This window comes from Python bivittatus, unplaced genomic scaffold, assembly GCF_059951505.1.
Source record: "Python bivittatus isolate LINGU-HERP-01145 unplaced genomic scaffold, Pbiv_v1 ctg000700_np1212, whole genome shotgun sequence".
NCBI classification, from domain to species: Eukaryota; Metazoa; Chordata; class Lepidosauria; order Squamata; family Pythonidae; genus Python; species Python bivittatus.
Genome location: NW_028277098.1, coordinates 100778799 through 100803267, shown reverse-complemented (window position 1 = coordinate 100803267; position 24469 = coordinate 100778799). Strand labels below are relative to the sequence as shown.

At 46.8% G+C, this 24469-nt stretch overlaps 1 protein-coding gene across 1 annotated transcript in view; it reads right to left on the bottom strand.

Moving 5' to 3' along the window:
* Positions 1 to 24469, bottom strand: part of HELZ2 (helicase with zinc finger 2) — a 58567-nt gene that overhangs the window by 19543 nt on the left and 14555 nt on the right. Inside the window, exons 4-12 of the mRNA XM_088153559.1 lie at positions 22861 to 22968; positions 18969 to 19492; positions 15592 to 16230; positions 12865 to 13648; positions 10316 to 10391; positions 4753 to 8269; positions 3079 to 3164; positions 2193 to 2327; positions 423 to 581 (exon numbers count right to left, since the gene is read on the bottom strand). Of these exons, the coding sequence (XP_088009685.1) occupies positions 423 to 581; positions 2193 to 2327; positions 3079 to 3164; positions 4753 to 8269; positions 10316 to 10391; positions 12865 to 13648; positions 15592 to 16230; positions 18969 to 19492; positions 22861 to 22968 (6028 nt within the window). The remainder of the gene's footprint in view (positions 1 to 422; positions 582 to 2192; positions 2328 to 3078; positions 3165 to 4752; positions 8270 to 10315; positions 10392 to 12864; positions 13649 to 15591; positions 16231 to 18968; positions 19493 to 22860; positions 22969 to 24469) is intronic.

The window sequence follows — 24469 nt, the reverse complement described above, 5'->3', positions numbered from 1 at the left end:
ATCGGGAAAGGGAGGGCAAGAAATTAAAAGTAATATGAGTACAAACAGATGAGTTGGGTCCTATGGTCTGCAACAGCATAAACAATTAACTACTGATGTATCTGTTGTTCATCTAGATTCATGTTTGCACAATCGCTTTTGATCTCATTCCCTGGGTTGATACCATTATTTTAAGGTCGACCAAGAGAATTACCCAGTTTCAATAGGACACATGCAGAAGAGTAATCTTAGATGAAGTTGGAGAAGAACATTATCATGGAGTTAAGGAAATGAAAGGCTGGTTTTTAGCTGTACAGAGCAGGAGTTAGGCTTAGTTACCTCCCAACCAAATTCACACCATAGCAAAATGACATCTATTTCAATTTCAACCATTCTACCTAAGAAGAGAATTGATTTTTTTTTCAGTAGATAAAAAGAATTACCAGCAACAACATCGACCGACTTGTTAGAAGGTCCACAGTACAGAATGTGGCTCTTGGCTTCGGAGTCATCCTCCAAGGTTGCCTCGTTTCCACTCTTCTCCTGATTGAGCTTGTGAAACCAGTAGACAAGGTGAGTACCCACCACGGTTTTCCCAGTGCCTGAACAAACACAGAAACAAATAAAGAAGGAAGTCGTCAGCCTTACAAGGTAGACTAGATCAAGAAACCCATTCCACGGGACAACGAGAATTGTACTTATTTGAGATAGGCTCAAATAACAGAATTTATTAATTATTTAATCTTTCAATTTATATGACCACTCATCTCAAATACATGACTCTGGGTAGCTTACAATGAATAAAAGTGTGATTAAAAAATCATAAAAAAACAATAAATAACATATACAGCAGCAGAGATAAAACCAACCGACACAATCAACACAAACATGATACGTGCTCAACAACACACCCAGGTCTTGCAAATCTATCTGTTCTTCCCTTCCCTCCCTCTTCTACCCAGGGAGTCAAGGTGGGGGGTTAGTCTGAGTCTCTGCAATAGTGTCCCACCTCTCTGCACTCAAAACACGTTTCTTCTGGAGCTGATGTTTTCCTAACGGTCTCTGGGTTCTTCTCCAAGGTCATCTCCCTGGTTCTCCAGTCATAACCTCCTGCTTGGACAATGGCTTAACCAAGCAAAGAACTATCCAGGACTTTAAGCTGTCCAGAAACTTCCTGATCTTGTTACAAGCCATTGATTCACCAGTGGCTTGAACTTGACTGCTTCAGTACCAACAGAAGGAAATACTTTCTCATACAGCACACACAAGAGCCACTGGGATTGGAGTCAAACAATGAAAACAATGTCACACCGTTGCACCATCACATTGCCAGCTCTGCACACATGAAAAAGCAGAGATTGTTTTGCACTGTCACAGTGCCCTTTTGACAAGGCACTGGATCTTGTGAATGCCTCTGGCCATTTAGTTAAACTGGAATTCATTGCAAGCTGCTGTGGTCATGGGAAATTTTCAAAGGGGGCTGCCCAGATTCATGGAGGACCAGGCCATCAAAGGTTGCTGGTTTCTTGCCTCTTGCATCAGAGGAAGTTGACCTTTGATGCTGATTGCATGGAAGTGGATTCTTGCCCTTTGATCCTGGCTTATACATTTGCCAGATGCATCTGGTGGTCTCCTGGGTAACGCAAAAGGCTGGCCTAGATAGGCTTGTTTGCTAACCCAGCCTCAGGACTCTTGATATAAACGTAGCTGGCTCCCTAGAGAAGGCTCTGATGCTGGGAAAGGTGGAAGGAAAGAGAAGAGGACGACCAGCAGCAAGAGGGATGGACTCAGTTACAGGGGCGATGGGGCCACCATTGGGAGCCTTGAAAGAACAGGTTAGGGATAGATTGTCATGGAGAAAGTCTATCTATGTGGTTGCTAAGAATCAACACTGACTTGATGGCATATCATCGATCAATCAATGGGAAGACCAAGCTTCTTTGAGACATCCATAATGCTGGGAAAGGTGAAAGGAAAGAGAAGAAGAGGATGACCAGCAGCAAGGTGGATGGACTCTGTTACAGTGGCAGTAGGGACACTGATGGAAGATTTGAAGGACCAGGTTGGGGACAGATCGTCATGGGGAAAATCTATCTATGTGGTTGCTAAGAGACAATACTGACTTGATGGCACTTAATCAATTAAAGCAAGTTAAGAAATAAAGTTTGAGCATCCCTAGTTATAGTTAAGAAACTGCTTAGCTAATCTCTCACCTGGTGGGCCTTGGATGAGAGTGAAGGGCTTTCTCAACGCCTCCCTGATGGCCAACACCTGAGTTGGATTGAGTTTCCGGCTACTGCCCGGGATATCGAAATTCCCTCGTTTCAACACATTCGAAGGTTTTGCTTCTGCATAGTGGCAAGAGAAAACAAAATTCAAAGATACAATCCAGGCAAACTCATTATTCGCTGGGAGTCGGGCAACATATACGTTTATTATTGCTGCCGTTGTTGCCGTTGCTGTGAGTCTCCAAACCTTGATGGAAAACCACTCACAGGAGCAACGAGACATCTATCCCTTTGCACCAGAGAATGCTACCTACAGAGAATGCTGCCCTGGTTACAGTAAAGCAAAAAATAAATAAATAAATAAATAAAAACCAGCCCATTATCTGAGTTTCAGTTGCGATAAAGTAGATCACATTAAAAAAAAAAAAAGAACAGCTGTGGGGTAGGAAGGCACAATTTCTCAGTTTCAGGGGCACCTGCAAAGGGTGTGTGTGTCCACACCGTTAAGATGGTGGCCACGAGCAGAGGATTCCCTCCCCCACCTTGTATGCATAAAAAGGGGGCAGGGCGTTGACTACACATTAGTGGCTGCCCTCTTGATTTTTTTTACACACACACACACACACTCACACTGCAGTCACCCCTGCTCCCAGGCATTCACAGAGGAGCCGGGATGATAAAACCCTGCCATCGCGATGTAAGTTCCACCCTGCACGTATGTTGCAATGTCACACGCAGGTATTAAACAGGGGCAACTCGCATCGGACCAGCATGCCACCGCTTGCATCGTCTGGACCAAAGCCTCCCATCCTGCAGACCCCCCTGCTGCTCCTATTTTCAGTGCTAGGCCATGCAGTGTTTTTCTACTTACGTCTTTCAGGAATAGGATGACCCAGCGCTATGCCCTGGGCAAGCTCTGATGCATGCTCTAGATGCCAAATGGCTTTCTCTTTCCGGCTGTGAAGAGAAGAGAAGAGAAGAGAAGAGAAGAGAAGAGAAGAGAAGAGAAGAGAAGAGAAGAGAAGAGAAGAGAAGAGAAGAGAAGAGAAGAGAAGAGAAGAGAAGAGAAGAGAGATGAGTAAGGAAAGAGCCCCTGAGAAGGACAAACCCCAAACAGGGGCGATCTTGCCTCTCAGCGGTGGGGAACGCCACCTTCAGCCCCACAGCTCTGCAGCAGCAGCCCAGAGCCGCCTTGCTCCCCTCTTCAGAAAAGGAAACCCGGCAGGTTCTCGGGGTGAATTGCCCACAGGCTGTTCATCCTGAAGACCAGTGCACAAAGGCTTGTGTTTCATAGCTGTGTTCTGGCAACACAGGGGTTCGCAGCCCGGGGGGGATGCTGATAACCTAAGAACGCTCCCTCTACCTCTTTAGTTTGCACTGTAGCTTTAACGTTTTAGCTTAGTTTCCATCTTTCGTAGTTTTTAAGTTAGATATTTTTTTCCCTAGGATCTTCTCGCTTTTTTATCTGTAACGCCACCTAGCGTCGCTTGTTTAGGGAGAGCTGGGCGGCAGAGATACATTTGAAAAATAAATTTAAAAAAATAAATTAAAAAACACACACACCTAACCAGGTCAGCAAAAGGTCTGGTGGCTGCCTTCACACAGCAGTTTGAACCTTGGCTCAGATTTTGGTTAAGAAGACGGTTTGTTTATCATTTATTTGTTTGTCTTCTGCAAACCCAGATAATATATGAGCCAGGGTAAAGGTGTTGGGTGAACGGAGCCACGCGGAGAGGTTGGTTGTATAAATAAAATAAATTCCTTAATATCATTCAGTGCAAAAAGAGAAACAGGAGATCATTGTGTCCATAAGATCAGGGCAGCAACATCACGCATGGGACGTCCTGCCTCCTCAATGGGACAGCACGGCCATTTCTTGGGTAGGTCACAACTGCCTTGCAAATATTTTACCTCTATTTAATCCTAGCTTAGAAAGCCAGGTTGGTGTCACTGTTAAAGGCACCAGCCTAGAAGCCAGAGTAGCGTGAGTTCTGGTCCTACCGTAGGCGAGAAGAAGAGGGGGGACCTTGGGCCGGCCCCTCTCTCTCAGCCCTAGGAAGGAGGCTATATGCTAAACCCCTTCTAAAAAAAGGTGCCAAGAAAACTGCAGGGACTTGACCAGACAGTTGGCAGAAGTTGAGACTGACTCAAAGGCACCCCCCAAAAAATCTTAGTGTCGGCCAGTGGAGAGAAAGAGTTCTTAGCTGGACCTAGTCATGGTCTGTTTTCTGACTGATTAATCCAGGGTTTCTCAACCTTGGCAGCTTTCAGATGAGTGGACTTCAACTCCCAGAATTCCCCAGCCAATGACCTTATATGCAGTAGGGCAATGCATAGGAACTTGGCAAGAACAAGGTCCTGCCTATTACAGGGGTTGTGAAGGAATTGGGAGAATATTGGTCCCCCTTTGTGATATTCATGAGTAGTCAAACCACCACACCGTCCTCCAAATCATCTTTGGCTGGGATCAGTTATAGAAAAAATAAGACTGGAGAGAAAAGTGGTAAAAAAGAACCAAAACCACTTTGAAACAATGCAGACTTACATGTCAGGTAGTTGCTTCGGAATCAGCTCCACACAGAACCTCGATGTCTCCTGCATGACCTCAGTGGGGATGTTCTCCATAGACCTAAAATGGATGTAGAAATTCACCATCACTTCACCACGCTGATCAAATTTCTGACTGTTCTTAAACTCCTCTGTACATCCATGGGCCACCCAGGTGTAGGTATCGGGATCAATCATGAATGTCCCAGTCTCAGTAGTTCCCTTAGTCAAGCTAAGCTGTTGGAAACTCTGGCTGAGGGCTTTCTCCTTGTTCTGGATTCCATCAGCTTGTAGACCCGAAAGGCGGATACAGAGGTAGCAATAGCTAAAATCCACTTCGATGGCACATTCTTTCAGGAACTCCTTGGTGAAGGTGATAGTTCCACAAAGCTGCCCCTCCTTGGTCCGTTGCTTCTTCCAAACAATCGGGACCTCTTGCAGGACAATCGAGTCATTTTCAGCCAACGCACACAAAGCTGCTTCCATGTCACAAAGAGGCAGCCACACTTTGCGATAATCAGAGGCATTCTTGTAATTGTCCTTCGAGCCTTGGGAAGCGTATTTGGAGAAACAATCAATGGGTCTTTCAGAATGCTCTAAACATACATCAAAGCCAGGAGCTACTGACCACAGTTGCACAAATGGCACCAGGAAGCCTCGTTGGACATCGGTGGTAAGTTGGAGATCTAGAACATCTCCGACGTTAAGCTCCACCGACAGTTCTATGTAGTGTAAGCACTTACTCCTCTTCATTTGCCCCAAACTTTTTGACTGCAGGATGTGATCCTTCTCAAGGAGAAGGATTAACTTCTCATATTCTTTATTTTTGATAGCTGCAAGGATTTCATGCCACACATCTCCAGGAAAGTGAATGACATTTTTCTCTCCAATGCTTGATATTTTTTTGTCACTTCCCTTTTTGGTTATGTAGGAGTAAACTCTCCTCCTCCAGGTTAGCCTCATACTGTTCCGTTCCTCAATTAACAACGGCTGTGCCACCAACTGAAGAGCTCTGTAATTGATGCACTGAGCATCTGGAAGGGTCTCCTTGTTGAGAGGAAACAACATTTTGAAGTTCTTGGCCATCCCTTCAATGCTTGTGACGAAGGCAAATTTCTGTTGAACCTGGTATTTCAACTGAGTTGCCAGCTCCAAAGATCGGACTTTTCGGTTGTAGGTATTTGCCTTGCTATTCTTCCGGTTGAAATCATGGCAAAGGAATTCAATATCTCCTGGAGAGTACTGCACAGGTTTCTTCAAAATCACAGAGAGAATGTGCCGCTGCACTACAATATCTATGTAGCGTCGAATAGGAGAGGTAGCCCAGGTATACGAGTCCACATGCAAAGAATAGTGGCCCACTTTGGACCGATCACACGAATTGGAACGAAGAAAGTAAGAGCGGTTCAGGAGCTTCCGAAATTCTAAGTTCGCAGGTGCAAGCTTGGGGTGGATGTCATCTGTTGTAATGAGGTCAAGCATCTTGGGAAAGTTGCGGTCCCTGACAGCTGACTTGAGATGGTCCCACAAAGAAGGCAAGAGAACAAATGGATGACTGGTCTTCCTGGGGACTTCATTGGTTGGAGCTCCCAGATGATGTGAGAGGTGGGTGGATAGGGGAATGATCTCTCTGTATTTGTCCTTCATCTTGGATATTTGGTGTGGATTGGGCTCCATCTGACAACGAAGAGGGGTTAAATTTCTGGTAGGAATGTTGTTCATGAGTAAATCTCCCACAGAACTGTTGAACAGGATCATGAACTCCTCAATCATCTGGTGAGAACATCGCTGACCTAAATGAATTTCTTCATCCAACTGGTCATAATAACAGTCTTCATGAAGCCTGGAATTTCGGTGGATACGGGAGAAATGATACGCCACCGCAACACAGTCCTCTAAGGTGTCAAAACAAAGTAATGGTGCCTCTGTTTTATAGCAGTTCTTAATGATTCCCTCTGTTTCCTCATAAGTCATTTGCCGATCAGAGCAGATTACGGACATGGCAAAGGAAATACTTTCCATCTGATCTGTAGCCTTATCCACTGAGACAAAGAGAGAGATCGCTAAACGATCCTTCTGTGGAAGGAGACTGCAGAGATCTTGACTGAGCTGTGGTGGGTACATGCCTACAGGCTCCTTCAGAGTAGCATAATAAGTTGCCCCTCGGTTCTTGCCTTCCATATCTATGGCACAATCTTTGGGGATCACAGATGCCAAGTCAGCAATGTGGATCCCAATTTCGTATTTGTTACCCATATCTCTGACACTGATGGCATCGTCCAGATCTTTAGCACCCAAGGGGTCAACAGTGAAAGTCAAGTCAGCCCGACAGTCTTTCCGCTTCCCTTTCATAAGAGAGAGGTGTCCCGAGATTAATTGGACCACCTCGCTGGTCACTGAGGCAGGATATTCATTTGACAAACAATGCTCCTTATCCAGAACATGAAGCCCATCTTCTAGTGATGAAACCAAGGGAAGGACCTCCGTAACAATTCCCAGAGGGTAGTAATAACCTTCTCGCCACTTGATTACCTGCACTGCAAAAAGGCACCTCTTCCGGCCTTCTTGGGTTACTTTCTTCTTGCGCTTCAACTTGACCTTTCCTGCCTGGTCAACCGTGCGGATAGGAACAACATTAGGGTCATCTTTCAACTCAGGGACAAAGATTTTTGTGACAGTGTGGTCAATGGGGATCATGACCCGGAGGTCATACTCATCCACTGTGCAGAAAAAGGTGCGATTCTGGTCCACCTTCTTTAAGACACCAACCACTCTCCCAAGGGGGCCGCCCTCAAGGGCAGCTTTTCCTGGATTGGGCGTCAGGATCTCCACCAAGACCTGGTCTCCAGTAAAGGCCATGCCACAGTTAATTCGACCTTTGATCTGGATGACCATAGAAGGAACCTCATCCAGAACGAAGGCAGAAGCTCGATCGAACCCTTCTTTGATGAATTCACAGCGTTTGTATCTGCCGGGCTGCATCTGCAGATATTGCTTCATGGTTTGCAGGGAATAGTTGACATACTCTTGCCTACTGCTTTTAGGGACCAAAGCGTCAGATTTCACCTTCAGCAGACCTTCTTCGGTGACAGTCACCATCATGTCTTTGCTCTCATCCAAGAGTTCCTGCAATATGGGATCACTGACATTCAAACTCTCTGTGTCGGAGAACCAGGAGTCTGTATCACTACCCTCTTCCTCAGATTCAGGGTTCCCTCTGTTCCAGCTGGCCAGATCAGACACCACCTGCCTTATCTCCTCCAAGGTCAGAGTTTCAGGAGTGATGGACCTCTTGTCAATGCACTTCTTGATGAAACTTTTCCAGATCTTACTACACTGCCCATAAGAACACAAAGCTACTGCGTCTCCAATTGCAATGACCTGGGACTGAGCCCTTGTTATGATGGTGTTAAGCACCCGTGCATTGTTGAAATACTCCAGGTTAGAGGAGCTGAGATGGGTGAGGCTGTTTCGGGTGTGGATAGTATTGATGATGATGACACGAAATTCTCGCCCTATTTAAAAAAACATAAAATATAAGGGGGACCTGTTTGTGAATAAGTTTCCCATCAAATAATTAAGTCAAGACAAAGAAAATAAAGATGTTACAGATGCAAAGAGAGATTTCAAATTATGGATATCCACCCCAAATTGGAAGCTGTATCAGATTCCTTCTGTCGGAGCCAGAATTTCAGGTTTCCGGTCCTGTGCAAGGATGGTGGATGGGCTTGGGCAGTGAGAGGATTATTACAAACTAGCATCACACTGGCAATTACCTGGTTGGCATCCACAACAAGCTGGGATGTCACTGTAATGAAGCGGGCACCAGGATGTCATCACACAAATGGCACGCTCATGTAATGACACCATGACGTCTGATGGGAAGCCGATCAGAAATGCTATATGCACGGAGACCTCATCGTACTTGATGTCACTACCCCACACGTACACTTTGCTCCCTCTACAGACAGTTTGCTGGGTGAACTCAGGAGAAGGGCAGAAAACTCAGAAAACCCTCTTGGGACAATCACACCACCCCAGCTACGCTCATTTGATGAAGCATAGTTGGCATTGCACAGAGAAGATCTCAGGATACTTCCTAGTTCTTCCAGTTATAAAAAGGAGATGGGAAAGGGGTTTTGGCTGTCAGGGCAAACAAGGTAGGGGTGAGTATAGCTACTGCTGTGAGACTAGGCTGAAGCTGCCATAACCTAAAGTTGAAGTAGGCATGTAAGCAGAGAGGACAAAAGCCAGGAAACTTATCTATGAGATCCCTTCAGGGAGGTAGATAAGAAGGAAGCAAGTCGTTAAGGAAAAAACAAAGGACCTGAACCAGAAAGAGGAAGTTGGGCCTGAGCACATGGAAGCCCTCACCCCAATCCCATCCACTTGTAAATCAACCCGGCAAGGACTTTTGGGGATAAAAGGGGTTCCAAAGCCCGCCCACTCTGAGTCATCTGAGTTATCTGAGTCATCTGAGCCACCTTTGGATCCAGACTTGGCAGCTTCTGTCCCTCTAGCTAGCGCCTGGCAGCTTAGTTGGGAAGGGCTTCTGTCCCTCTAGTTAGCACCTGGCAGCTTAGTTGGGAAGAACGTGGGTAAGTGTGGAAGAGCACATGTGTGTGTATGAGAAAGAGCAAATGCACCTTGCAACCAGTAAAGTTTTGCCGTTACTTTAAATTCACTGGGTCTCCATGTATTACAAAGAACTTCTTGTGCCTCAGTGTTCGATTGGAAGTGATTTGTGTGTATCCCTAATTATTTCCCCGCTGTTGACCAGGGCTGTGTGTTTGTCTTCTCCAGCCGCACCTATCTGGAAAACCCAGGTAGAAAGCAAGGGGGGCTGACAAGATCCGCGTGCCTCAACAGGCTGTGAGTGTGTGAGTGAGTGACCGTAAGCTGAACCTGGGAGCAGCGTGTGTAACACTGCCTGTCAGCCTTTTGGTGTAGACCGGTGTTTCTCAACCTTGGCAATTTTAAGATGCATGGACCTCAACTCCCAGAATGCTGGGAGTTGACGTCCACGCATCTTAAAGTTGCCAAGGTTGAGAAATGCTGGAGTAGACCACATCAGGAAACAGAATCCACTGGAAGAACTGAACTATACTTCGTTGAGATAGGTTCTCATAACAAAAGCTTGCAAGCCTGAGGGTGCTTTCCCTCCCCCGTGCATCAGGGAGGAGCCTGCCTGAGTCTCTTCTGAATACACAATGATATTAAGGAATGTTTCAGCTCTCTTTGCTCCTCTACCAGTTCTTGCCTATGGCCCTCCAGGTCATCTCCCCGATTCTCTATATTGCTAGACCCAAGAGAAGGCCAGGAAGTGACTGCCTCCCTTAAAATATTTCACAGCAGACTCCTCCCCCTTGGAGCCCTCCCGGCGCACAGGACAGTTCTCATCATCCATAATCAGCATGGCCAAGTTGGCTGGGAACAATGGGTGTCTTAGTCCAAGCCATCAAGGAAGTATCCCATTGGGGGAAGACTAGGTTGCAGCACTGTGATCTTTTCAGGGTTTCTCACTGACCTGCTTTTCAGGTAAAATTTGAACGGGGACCTACCTGACAAGTTGTCATAGCTCTCCACGGTCACCTGTGACAGGCCCCTCCTTCTCATCTTCTCACGGATGAGTTTCACCTGGGGAAGTCAAAGATGCCACATGTTGAAATCACAGTGTAAAACTGCTAAAGACTTAAATGTTAAAAATGTGCCTTAGGAACAGAATGGACTAATGGCTGAGCCTCTGACAAAATGAAGCCTTGAAGAGCTGCATTCTGGGCTGACATTCAACAGACGTTTCCTACCGTGGAGCTAAGTTGAAGGAAATGTGCCAAATTAACCTGTAGAACTCATGGCCGCAAGACCTGGTGATGGCCTCTCATTTGGATGGTTTTCAAAGGGGACTTGAGAAGCTCATGGAGGACAGGCTATTTGAAGACTCCATGTAACCTCTGGGTCAGGTGCAGTATGTCCCCAAAATGCCAGCTTCAGTGGTACATGGGTGGGAGAGAGGAACCTCTCCATCATCTGCTTGTGAGCATCTGGCTGGCCAAAATGCTGGACTAGAAGGGCCTTGGCCTGATCCGGAAGGACTCTTCTTATGTTATTTTCTTATGATTAAATTCAATATCTGCCTATAATGTAGTGATGGAAAATATAACACTTCTGCTGGACCTGGGTAGAAATGATGCCACCAAGGTTGCATTCTCTCCCACTCTAATCTGGCACACACCACATGCATTGAACCACAGCTCCCATTATACCCACCCAATCTTTTTATCCATCAGGAGCAACTGCTGTGGAGGTCAAGATGGTGGTCTCCGCAACCCCCTATGATCAAGCCCTACCCAATTTTATGTGCATCACACATTAAAAAGAGGTGGGGCTTCAATTGCACGGGCTTGACTACTATATTGAAGGACCTGAAGGACCGCCTCGCCCCCACGATCTCTACCCGTCCCACCCAATCTCACAGATAGGGCATGTTTCGGATCCCCGCAGTAAAAGAACTCCGATTAGTGGGGTCCAGAAGGCAGGCCTTCTCTGCTGTGGCCCCCGCCCTCTGGAACATCTTGCCCCCGGAGGTGAGACAGGCCCCCTCACTCCAGGCCTTTCGGAGGGACTTAAAGACATGGCTCTGCCATCTGGCCTGGGGCAGGGAGGGAAGAAATCAGAATTGGGGTTGGCTGGCCCCTTAGTGGTACGCTGTGGCCCCAGCGGCCTCTTGGATTTCTTAGCTTTTTTATCTTTTTAATGTTTGGTTTTATAACTTTTAACTGTATTCATGTTTTTTAGTATGTTGTAAGCCGCCCAGAGTCCCCCATTGTGGGGAGATGGGTGGGGACAAATTAAATAAATAAATAAATAAATAAATAAATAAATAAATAAATAAAATATTGACCTTTTGAACTCTCTTCACCACCAGCAGCCCAGGCAGATATACTGATATCAATATAGACAGCCACTTGTATGAGTGATCCAAACATCCTTCTATATGGCTAAAACTATCTTGCTCCATTGGAAACATAATTCTGGGCAGATGGAACTTATCAAGCACAGGAAGGGAACAGAGTAAACTTGCCAAGTCGACAATCATTGTCCTTGCCATTCTAGCAAGTATCACAATTACCTTTCAGTGCAATTTTTATGCAAAACTCACAGGAAACAGAGACATGATAGCCTATAAGGAAAATGCAAAAATCTAAAAAAAGAAAAACCCACACTCCCACTGTACTTGGGGCTTAACATCTGTGTAAATTCCAATTTCTTGCCAACAACATGGATGTGGGCTTTCCATGCTTTCCTCTGAAACTTTTTTTCCCCCCAACTTCCTATTCTAACCAAGAGCCCTTAGAGTTCCTGGTGATCTCCCACCCACCCAAGCATCATCAAGTTTCAATCCTGCTTTAGCTTTTCCAAGAATAGCCAACTTCATGTAAGATGCTGCCATGTGCTATAGACAAGGTAAAGTTTCTTCAGATCAAGCTTGACATCTGAAACCTACCTGAAGACATTAGTCCTGTTTTCTTAGCAACATGGAAGTGGAGGGCCGTGGATATTTTCCAGCATATTTTTTCTTAAGTTTTGGTCTAATATACAGCCCTAGGGTTTTTTAGAACTCCTCCATCCAAGTATTAACCCGGTCAGATCATGTTTAGGTTTTTTGGAATAGCCAAGGTCATCACTGGTAAATCAGAAATGCAGAGGTACATAAGGAGAAGCTAAGGGAAGGTGGTCAGGAACATTTTTCTATGGCTACAAAAACTAGGGCCAGAAATAACAGATAAAGGTTTCCAGCTCCTAGACTGTAGGTTCCCTGTCTCTGGAAATTTTGAAGAGGAGGCTGGACAACCACCTCTCCTGGATGTCTTAACTGGCTTTCCTGCATACCACAGACCAGATCACGGTTTCCCACCCTAAGCAATTTTAAGATGTGTGGACTTCAACTCCCAGAATTCCCCAATCAGCATGGCCATTGCTAAAAACTTCTAGGAGGTGAAGTCCACACAGTTGTCCAGATTAGGAAATACTGGATTAGATGATCCTTGGGGTCCCTTTCAATTCTATAATTCTATGAATCGCAGGGTAACATATGCCCCTAACTCCTTACCTGTATGCCATAAGAGACCACACAGATGGACTTGAGTTCCCTCTTCCCCCATTCATCCGGCCACTTCTGCTCCATTTCCTGCACCTTCTCAATGATCTGCTCAATCTCTGAGATGTTGTACCAGCTCATGGATCTGTCTCTCTCCGCACTACCAGCCACGTGACAAAACATGAGTGGATAGAACTCTGGATGAGGAGGTATGTTGCCCTTGGCACTGATGGCATCCTCTCGGCCAACATAAAAGTGCCTCGAGACAAATTCAATGATTCCTGCAGTAGAGCGATAGTTCTCATTGAAGATAATCCTGCTCTTGGTGGCTACGTCATGCTGCTCCTTCTTGTAACACTGGAAGAGGCGATTAAGCAGTGTGTAGTCAGCTGACTGCTCATCCTTGTGCAGGGAGAAGAGTCTATTGGTCTTCTGCATGTGGTCCCCCGCCAGGATGATTGAGGTTTCCAGGGTAGCAAGAGAGAGAGGAACAAGAGCTTCACATTCCAACATCTGTGCAGCTTCATCAATTAAGATGTGGCTAAAATAACCGGGGATCACCCCAAGATCCTGTGACACCATGCAGGTGGTGAGGACAATGCGGTGACGATCCAACTGTTCTTTAGTAGGCAGGCAAAACGCATTTCCACTTGAAGAGAGACAGCAGTAGCGTAGCGTAACAGGGTCAGCTGTTCTGATTGAACGGCCAGTGTATTTCACCATTAACGGAGTGGCCTCAGGGTGCCCCAAGGTGACATAGTTGTGGAAATATTCGCGAACATAGATATCAGCCGCGCTGGAAAAGAAAGGGATTGCAACCAGGGTTCTCATATTCCTGCTTAACTCAAGAAACATCTTCATTAAATACAGGTAGTCCTCACTTAACAACTGTTTGTTTAATGATGGTTGAAAGTTAGGATAGCCTTGGAAAAAGCACTTTACAACCTGTACTTGCACTTATGACCGTCACAAACTGTCGCATCCCCCCGCAGTCACGTGATCGTGATATGCAACTTTTTTACAACAGTCATTAAGCGAATCACCATGGTCGTTAAGCAAATCACATGGTCGTTACGACGTGAATTCCAGCAAAAAATGTCCATTGCATTGGGGAAGCTAGATTTGCTTAATGACCACGTGATTTGCTTAACAATCATGGTGATTCACTTAATGACCACTGTAAAAACGTTCATAACATCAGGTCTGGCCACATGGTGACTCGCTTAATGACTGGTCTGGCCACATGGTGACCCACTTAACAACCAATTTTCCAGTCCTTATTGTCGTTAAGTGAGGACTACCTGTAGATTTCCTGGTTATTTCTATTTCCCTCTAGGGGGAAAGAGGGAGTCAAAAAGAGTTAAAATGGCATCCCCAACCACACAATTGAAGCCCCGCCTTATTTTACCTGAGTTGTGTGTGCCACACCTGTGAAAAAGGGGCAGGGCTTCAATCACAGCTGCCATCTTGTCTTTCTTGACCCTCTTAAAAAAGCTAAAACTGAAGTTAGATAATATTGCTGTTCTGGCAAATATCTTCCTCTATAATTGGGCTCTTTACACCCAATGCTGTTTGTACTACAGGTAGTCCTCAGATTACGATGGTAATTGGGACCAGAATTTCCATCACTAAGCGATGTGATCGTAAAGCGCAATGTCACGTGACTGTGCTGCTTAGCACCGGCCATTGCAGCAGTCCCTGTGGCCATCGTTCAGCAAGAACCACAGATCATTAAGCGAGGACCTCACATGACCGTGCCTTGCGACTTCCTGCCAGCTTCCAACAAGCAAAGAATGGAGAAGGCAGCAGGAAGTCACACGCTGCAGCAGGACAAGCCTCCCCCTCTTAGGTGACTTGCAAGCAGGCCGGCAGGTAGCGGTGCTACAGAGAATGAAATCCCCCTCTGCCCAGGGGCTCCTTGGGAGAAAAAGAGATTTTTCTCTTTCTCTCCAGGAGCAGGAGTGACTTACGGGAGCGACTTGCACCCTCCTGCTGGCTTCCCCATTGACTTTGCTTGTGGGAAGCTAGCACAGAAGGCCATAAATGGCAATCACATGACCGCAGGGGCGCTGTGACGGCCACAACTTCCGAGGATTGATCGTAAGTCCCCCTCGTTCAGCACCATCACAACTTTGAACGGTCGCTGAACAAATGGATGTAACCCAAGGACTACGTGTACTTCCTACCATACTGTGGTTTTAATTTTGTAAAACTACCCAGAATCCTCTGGAATGGGGCAGCCAATATATTCAATAAATAAATTGTCCTCTCTTATTATTGCCTGTCCAGAAAGACTAGAGTGGGGTGCTGTCATTTTGAGGTTAAAAAAATTCAGACTGCATTTACACAATACTCTAGATCAGTGTTTCTCAATCTCAGCAAATTTAAGATGTCTGGACTTCAACCCCCAGAATTCCCCAGCCAGCCATGCTGGCTGGAGAATTCTGGGAGTTGAAGTCCAGACATCGTAAAGTTGCCGAGGTTAAAAAGCACTGCTCTAGATCAGTAATGTATTCATTTTCTGACTTTTGTCAATGTGCCACATTTACATGAAGCATTAAAACACTGCTAACAAGCTAGTGTGAATTTAGCCTCCCAGACTTACATATTGTGCAAACCCAGCTATTAATTATAACAGCGCCCCTAAAATAATCTCAACCCAGTGAAGAAAACAAGAAAAAAATTACTTTTCTCATTCAGCCAAAGGCTGATAAAACTTCAACCTAAGTCCCCCATTACCTATTGGTGTGGGTGCAGATAAGCACACGAGTTTGGGGCTTCTTGATGATCTCCAGCGTAGCCTTGGCCAACGTGAAGGTCTTCCCTGTCCCAAATGGTCCATAGATCAAAAGTGGAGGTACTCTACGGAAATCAGTCACCTGGCCAGTGATGAAGGAAAGAGCTTGCTTCTGCTTTGCATTGCCCCATGACACCAGCAAAGATCCACAAGGCCGTGGGATGGAGCAGGTGGACACATCTGGAAAGACCAGCTTCACATCCCATAACTTGTCCACTGTCTGGTGCCATTGACAAAACTGGAGCTGGTTGATTTGGAACTGGACTTCCACCTTGGCAGACATGCCTCCTTGGAGGCCCAGTTCAACGCAGCAACGCTGGGGCAGGAGAAGGGAAATACTGCTTTCAGTGATGGCTTCTTTCTCGACAGACACCTCATAAACTCGGTTGTTGGCAGGTGGGTCCAAGGCCAGGAAAGCTGTTTGGACTGACCGTTGAAGCAGGTACCCTTCATCTGAGTCTACGGTTAATGTGTAAGGGGTCAGGATGTGGGCATAAAGCTGTCCCAAGGGAGCATACTTGATCTCCGATGTAAAGAGTTCCACGTTCTGTCCAAAGGAGACAACTGCTTGCAAGTTGAGCCTGGTCGGAACAAGGAGAAGATCAGTCATGGGGAAAAGGAGCAGAAGAACGTAGGGGAAAGAGGAGAAGACAAGGCAACGGAGACAACGAACCACTCTGCCCATATTCCCCCTGCAATCTCCTCACCCTCCAAGCCAAATTATTTTGGATTGCAGCTTCCGAAATGGATGGGCATTCTGGGACTTACTCATGTTTTACTCTCCTTGGCCTGGGGTCTTCCAGGGATGTTTGACCACAGCTCCCATTATCCCCAGCCTAAAGGCCTGCGAGAGGTTTTGGGGAGGCTGGGCAAGGGGAAGTTAATGCAAACAATCAAGAGACAGAAGGAGGTTCCGTTGGCAGCTCTCTCCAGCAATTCAGCCCAGGTGGCCCAAAAGCTGGAAAGAAGTGTTTCGAGTCACGTAAAGAGATTCTGCCTTAAAAAAAACTTGATCTAACTGAGGTGGGCAAATTCCTCTCACAGTTTCCAAGATCCCTTACTGAAATCTGCATGGTTCTTGCTTCCTTGATCTTGCCCAGGTGGATGAAGCTTGGTAATGCCTTACAGGTAGTCCTTGGGTTACGATGGTAATTGGGACCAGAATTTCCATCACTAAGCAATGCGGTTGTAAAGTGCAATGACACGTGACCACATCACTTAGTGACGGCAATCCCGGCAGTCCCTGTTGCCCTTGTTAAGTGAGGATCTCACGTGACCGTGACTTTCGACTTCCTGCCAGCTTCCAACAAGCAAAGTCAATGGGGAAGCTGGCAGGAAGTCGCAAGTCCCAGGTGGCTCATAAGCAGGCCAGCGGGCGAGTGAGTGCTATGGGGTGCAGGTGGGTGGGGGGAGAACTGCAGCGCCTTGCAAGTGCATGGTGGGAGAGAGTGCTGTGGCACTATACGAGCACAGGCAGGCAGGCGCTACGGAGTGCAGGTGGGGGGTGCTGTGGGTGGACATGTACTATGGAGTACGAGATCCCTGTGATCTGGCAGGCTGCTCAGAAGAAAAATCAGTGGAAGTGATTTACAGGAGTGACTTGTGACCTCCCCTGCCAGCTTCCCCATTGACTTTGCTTGTGGGAAGCCGGGAGGGAAGGTCACAAATGGTGATCATGTGACCATGGGACATTGCAACCGTCATATGCGTAAGCCGGTTGCCGACCATACAAATTGCTATCACATGACCGTGGGGATGATGCAACGGTCAGAACTCCAAGGACCAGTCATAAGTACCACTCATTCAGCACCATCACCACTTTGGTCACCGAACAAAGACTGTTAACCAAAGATTGCCTATATATATTGGGGATGGGGGAATATGACAAATATTATCTATGCATCACAATGGTGGAGGGGCCCCACTCTGAGATACAGAAGCTGGGAGTTGGGTGGCCTATCAATTTAATTTATTATGGTTGGTCACAGAGTCAGCCAGATGTTTAGACTGGATTTGGCATTTTTATCCACCTATTGAGTCCTTCCCAAGGACCTGGGATAGACAGATGTTATTGTTTGATGGTGTTAAAGGTTGCATTTATTATTATTATTTCTGCTACTACTACTATCTCAACCCTGGAAACATGAAGACAAATGAGCCATTATCAGGCAAGCTAGGGATGATACGAATTGCACTCCAAAACAAGAAGAAGGCACGTCAGCGGGAAAAGCTGCAGTGGACCATGTTGGAGTAGATCAGTTTTCAACCTTGGCAACTTTAAGATGTGTGGACTTCAACTCCCAGAATTCCCAGCAATTCTGGGAATTGTAATTCCACACATCTTAAAGTTGCCAAGCTGAGAAACACTGAAGTAGATGAACTGATACCTCTATTTAGGAGAAGCCAGATGCGTACATTTCAACTCCCTGTTCCCGTGCATTTCCCACTACTATATATTTATCAGAAAAATGTCTTATACCCCTTCATTATTTTAAAAAAAAAAATCCTGACGCATTTTACGTTAGCTCTAAAACCATCAAGCTAAACGTCGTTTAAAACAGAGTAAATGAAAGAGAAGTAACAATGGAGTGCACTGGCCCATGAAAACAGACATATCGGGAGAGGTGGTGGCACACGCTTCCACACCTGAACGGTAGAAAAGCTGGTCTGTTCAGCACTGGGTTGTTTCCAAGGGCAACATTAGACAATGAAAGGCCACAGTGTGCAAGAGATCTCCAAAGCTGACTTTAGGGCCAAGAACAGAACGGGATTATTTCAAAACATCATTAACTATCAGCAGATGGATAATTCAGGGCCATTCTTCAGTGAGAAAGGGGCGGTTAGCCGTTTGATCTTGTGTTGTGGGAAGAAGAGGCTCAAACCATTCTCTCCCACCTTAACTAATTCACTACTAAATGAGTGCTATAGTTGGACTTTGTTTCCAAGATTCTGCCTACGAAACCCCGCTCTTCTTGAGAATACTCCTAATTAATGAGACCTTTTGTGAATTTTTCTTGATGGGGCAGGTGAAACTCTGCTGTTAGGGGGTTGGCTGCAACCAGATCTCCATAACAAGAAGAGGGCTTTATGGCCCCTGTGCTACAAGCAGTCTGCAATGATCTGGATCCCCTTATAATATCAAGCAAGACTCTCTGACTGGGTTGGCAAGGGAAAGTTGGGGAGTTATCAAAACAACCAGCCCCCCAAAAGAATTTGGTTCTTCCACTCTGGGATAGAAAAGGGCATCCCTTTGGAGGACGGGAGGTATTTGAAGTCAACGTTGTCCCACCAATCTTGCCTTAGGTGAGGGTCCACTTACTTGGAGATCAAAAGCCGCTGAGCTTCTTCTTCTCGGGAGAGGAAGTTGTGCATCTGCTCACGGTAGTTCATGCGGGTGATGGGCTTGCCCTGAGCCCCTCGCTGGAAGTCCATCGAGAGCGAAGGGGCCTTGTATTTAGCCAGCAGATCCACCTCCTTGGCAGTGCGCTCCACGCTGGGCACCACCACGCGGTTCCCGGTATGCCAGCGCTCCAGGTTCACAAAGCAGCTCACGGACTCCGTGGCTGGATCCACCCGCCAGGGGGCTTCCTTCTGACCCACCCGGGCCTGGAGCCTTCGGAGCAAGACCGGACGGCTGCCGAAGTCAAATACCACCCACTGCTCATAGACCCCGAAGGTGGGACTCATCAAGCACACTTTCACCTCAGTGGCTGGTGGAGACGACCGCACAGTTTTGAAGCTCTCTCCGGAAGCGTAGGTGGGAAACCACGAGTGCCCTTGCGCAGCTAGGAAGAATTTTGCTCCTGGGATTCTCTTTAATAGGGCCACGTGGATCAGCGGCTTCTGAAATTGGAAGGGGAAAAGCATAGGTGGCAGGAGCAGGGGAAAAGAGACCCTCAGTACAGAGGTGTCAGAGGTAATCTTGAAATAGAAAGGCAAGAAGGGTTAGGTAAACATCCCCTCAGCCCTGGGAAGGAAGAGGGGGTAAGAAAGAAACTCAAGATAACGTAACTTTGATTCTCCTTGATATAACAGGGGGCAAGGGGAAATTCTGTCAGGATTTTAAGTTTCTGTTATTACACCCTATAACAATACAATAGGGTTCTAGCAATCCTGGGTGTCTGTTTCTTGACCTGGCCTATAGACCTGGTGCCAACAGGGCCCATAACTCTGGAACGATTGTAGTCTGTTTCTGTCGGCCTAGCGAGGTAGTCCAAACAGGAAGCATAACCAGATGGACTAATTCTACTTTATTGTAAGGTGACATTAACAGAACCTTACAAGTCTGAACGTGCATCTCTCCCCCCTCACCTTTACAGTCCAGGAAACCTGGGAGGGTCCCTTCTGCGATGTTTGCCAGGCCCCCGTTCCTGCCATGGGCTCAGGACTGTTGCCCTGGCTGCGGCTCTTCCCACAGTCCCCCAAGGTCATTCCCACATACCACTACAGTTTCCTATTTTCTACTAAGTTATGTTTTGCTTCACTATTCAGACAGTGTGAATAAAGCACAATTGTCTCAATTCATAATAGATTGCATCCTAGGCCTACATACATGTCCACCCAGCTGGAGTGATGCTGGATGGCCATCAGTCAGGGATCCTGGTGAAGCAGATTTCTGCACCAGGCAGGGGGTTATTTAGCTATTCAGTTAGTAAGCTATGGGACTAATCTGCCTCAATCATAACTGGTTCTCAGCAGCTTACAGACTTACAAACAGGAATGTGGTTAAAACAATACATAAAAACACCAGTATAAATTAGTTGGAGTGGATGATCTCCAAGGTCCCTTCTACCCAGGGGTGTCTGCGGGGGGGGGGGGGTCAAAAACGTCTAGACAGCAGTCACAACTTGTAATGGGCTGTAAAATAACCCTGAGGAACAGGAGGAAGAGCCACTACCAGAAGAACAGCCAGATAAGAGAAATCAGAGTCCCAGCTAGAACTGTAGCCTGAGAAAGCGTCTCAGACTTGACCCTCCCTAGTTCGCATGAAGATAAAGGGAGGGAGGGGGGAAGCACATTCAGACTTGCCAGATTCTGTCACCATAAACTTATAAATAAAAGTAGTCTTGGCCTGCATGACTTTGGTTTCCTAGTCTGGTCTACCTCAAAGGGTTGACACAACTGCATAACTGAAGTCACACCCCTTTTATATCGCATGCAAATTAAAAAGGGATTTCAGTTGTGGTGATCATCTTGACATTTGACTGCTTGCCGCCCTGCAGACATCTCTGCTTCCGACCCTGACATTCTATGATTCTACAAACCACAGGGACACACTCCCCAACCACAAGAAGCCAAATCCTTGCCAAATTGAATTACAGTTTCCTGAACCCTGTGATCTCAGCCTACAGCTTTGTCAAATAAATGCCGACAGCCAGGACTTCAAAGAAACGCTTATCTGAACTCAGCCGCCCCCACTGTCTTCTCATGGCAGCCTACACCCCTGCAATTTTTGTTTTCTCCAGTTTTTTGTCCAAGGAAGCTGGTGGAAGGAAACTCCAACTCTTGAGATTAGATTTCAGGTGCTGAGATGAACTGCCTTGAATAAGAAGAATCGTGTCTTTGAACCTTTTCAACTACAGAACTATACTTTGAGCACTGGTCAGATGCAAGAAAAGCTCCTCCATCTTTAATGGCCGTGCAGAAGAGGGAATTCTGGGAGTTGCATTGACTCTTCTCTCCCAGAGCCCTGAGAATAAAACTGCCTAAAGTCTGGAAAAAGCCCTGTAAGAAGCCAACCAGCTGGACTTCCAAATGAGTTAGACTACAACTCCCATCCTTCTCAGCCAGCATAGCTCCTTCCAGAAATGCTGGAGAGCTGTTGGTCCTACTGGCTGGGAATGATGGGAGTTCATCAGTCCCACACATGTGGATGGGGTCAGGTAGGAAAAAGCTGAGACAGAGTAACAAGAAACCAGATGTGTCCTTCTCAGATCTAGGTCATGTCATTTGGGCAGGGACGGTGGTGGGAGGGCTGGCTCACTTTCATCATTGTCAGTTTAGCAATTAAGATGCAAGTCTTCAGCCACGTTTGACTTGCTCATGATTTTACTGGCATTTGTCTACTTTAATGAGGTTTTGATTGCCTGTTTTTACTCCTTTGGCTATTTGAAAAACAACTGCTTGCACTTTTGCAAAGAATGCCTACCGGCATATGCAGACGTGCATACCTTTGAATACTCTTGACGTATTTTAAAATATTCTTTGCATATTCTTTGTGTGTTTGCCAATATTCTTTGCCTGCATTTGGTTTGGTCAGTTGGTTTGGTATCGCAAGGTGCCCTGAGGGTTCTGTGAAAAGTGGAACAGGAAGCGATTGAACAAGACAGATAAATTTGTCCACCGTGGGAGCAAGCAGTGGAAGGAAGGAAGGAAGGAAGGAAGGAAGGAAGGAAGGAAGGAAGGAAGGAAGGAAGGAAGGAAGGAAGGAAGGAAGGAAGGAAGGAAGGAAGGAAGGAAGGAAGGAAGGAAGGGCTACTAGCAATTAGAGGTGGTCGCACAAAATGGGAGATGCTGCATGGGTGATTACCAAGGGGGCTTTCATCTGGATGGCTTTCCACCCAGCAGCTATCTTATCACCTCCAACTGACACATGAAGATCAGGAGCCAGAGAACTTCCTTCCTCCAGGCATTTGAAACGTCAAAAGGGATGTTCTTTTGGGAGAGGACAAAGGACTTTTTGAAGTCCTCTTGTCAACTGGGAACCTTAGACCTTCCCATCCCTCCTAGGGCCAGCTGAGCAGTTGCATTTTAATAAAGAAAACGTTGATTTGACTTAAATTCTGACATTTCTGACTCTGTAGCGGGCGATTAAACTCCAAATTCCAACAACTCATCCCCAAACTCTTCAAGGAAAGGCAGCTTTCCAGATGTTTGAGAGCCCCAGCAAGGAGGATTGGGCTGAAGGGACCAGTTTATAGCAGCCTCCCTGCAGAGGATGTGCTCAGAGAAAGGCTGGGATCCAGAGAGCATGAAGCCACAACACAATTTGCTTGTTGGGACTAACCGCTCCATGCAAATCCACCCAACTGCCGTGCCTTCAGCCAATCGTGGATAAGGACATCACTCGCCATGCGACATGCACCCAGCAAAAACATTGGCACAAACTCTTTTGTGGGTGATGCAGCTGGGCAGAGTTCCAGGTACCTCCTCAAAGGAGAAATCGACCCCTTCTTTACCTCCCTAAAGTCGATTTGGCCTTTCCAGCTCACCTGGGAATGGACAGTGAAGACCCACTCATACTGCATCTTCTTGTTCTCTAACTGCACCCGTAGCGGCTGCTGGCACGTCACGCTCACGCCATCCAGGGCCTCAGAAATCTGATGGGGAAAGCAACGAGGTGAGAAAGATGTGGAAGGCAGGAGGACACAGGAAGGGACCATGTTTTTCTTTGTCCCAGTCTGAGACCGTAACTGAGCCACCTCAGTTGTCCACCTGCATTACGACGCTGCACTGAGTTCTAGTCCACAGCTGCAGAATTGTTGTGTGGGGCTCAACATCAAAATTTTACCATTTGGACAAGTGCTTGATCTGAATTTGGGGCCTTTGTCCAAAGATAGCTTTGGGTTCCCCCAACCACCCCCTTGCACAAAGTCATTCTATGCTTTATTTAGGTTTGCCTTGGTGTGTTGTGTGAAACCAGTCTTGATTTGGTCAAGTGGGAGGGTATGAACTCAATCAACTCTAGTCCAACCAACCACATTTTATTGCGATATGCAAAGTCGGTCAACCTCAGGCGTCTGATGCAAGCCATGATGATGTCATGGGCAGGACGACATCACTGTGAAGCAGTGAAGCAAATCCTGTAATTCGTATCGTTTGCATGATGTCACTTGACCCCCTTCCCTCAGACATCCACACAAGCACAGATTTGGTTCATCAGTTTTAAACAGCCATGCTCAATGCTTGGTTTGTAGATAAGGGTGAGATCGTCCGTCACCATAGGATGAGATATCACCAGGGTGGTGATGAGACTCAGCTGTATATCTCAGCCCACGGTGAGTTAAGCGATGCCGTGACCTCCCTCTCGCAGGGCCTGGAGGCTGTTAAGGTCTGGATGGGGAGCAACGGGTTGAAACTGAACCCTGGCAAAACAGAATGGCTCTGGGTTTGGGGTTCTTTGCTCCATGGAAAATTGCCATCTTTGGTCTTGGATGGGGTAGCACTGCCCCAGATGGACCCGGTGGGTAATCTGGGGGTTCTCCTGGACTCGCGACTCCTGCTCAAGGAGCAGGTGGCAGTGGTGGCCAGGAGGGCCTTTGTGCAACTGCAGGTTGTGCACCAGTTATGCCCTTCCCTGGACCAACAGGCCCTGCTCACAGTCACCCACACCCTAGTCACCTCCTGTCTTGACTACTGTAATGCGCTCTACCTGGGGCTCTCCCTTGAAAAGTATCCAGAAACTTCAGTTGCTTCAGAATATGGCAGCCCATATACTTGTGTGCAAGTTTAGATTTGTACATGGGTCACCTCTCTCGCGGGAGATGCATTGGGTGCCAGTTTGCTTCCGGGTCCAATTCAAGGTGCTGGTTATCACCTTTAAAGCCCTACGTGGCATGGGGCCAGGTTATCTGAAGGGCCTCTTTTTCCCAATTTCATCTGTCCGACCCACCAGATCGGGGAGGAAGGGTATGTTACAGGTCCCCTCCATTAAGGAGGTCCATCTAGGGGGACCGAGAAGAAGGGCCTTCTCCGTGATGGTTCCCTCCCTGTGGAACATCATCCCCACAGAGATAAGACGGGCCCCACTTTGATACTCTTTCAAAAGGCCCTGAAAACCTGGTTTTGCCAGCGGGCCTGGGGACCCCAGGTTGATACGGA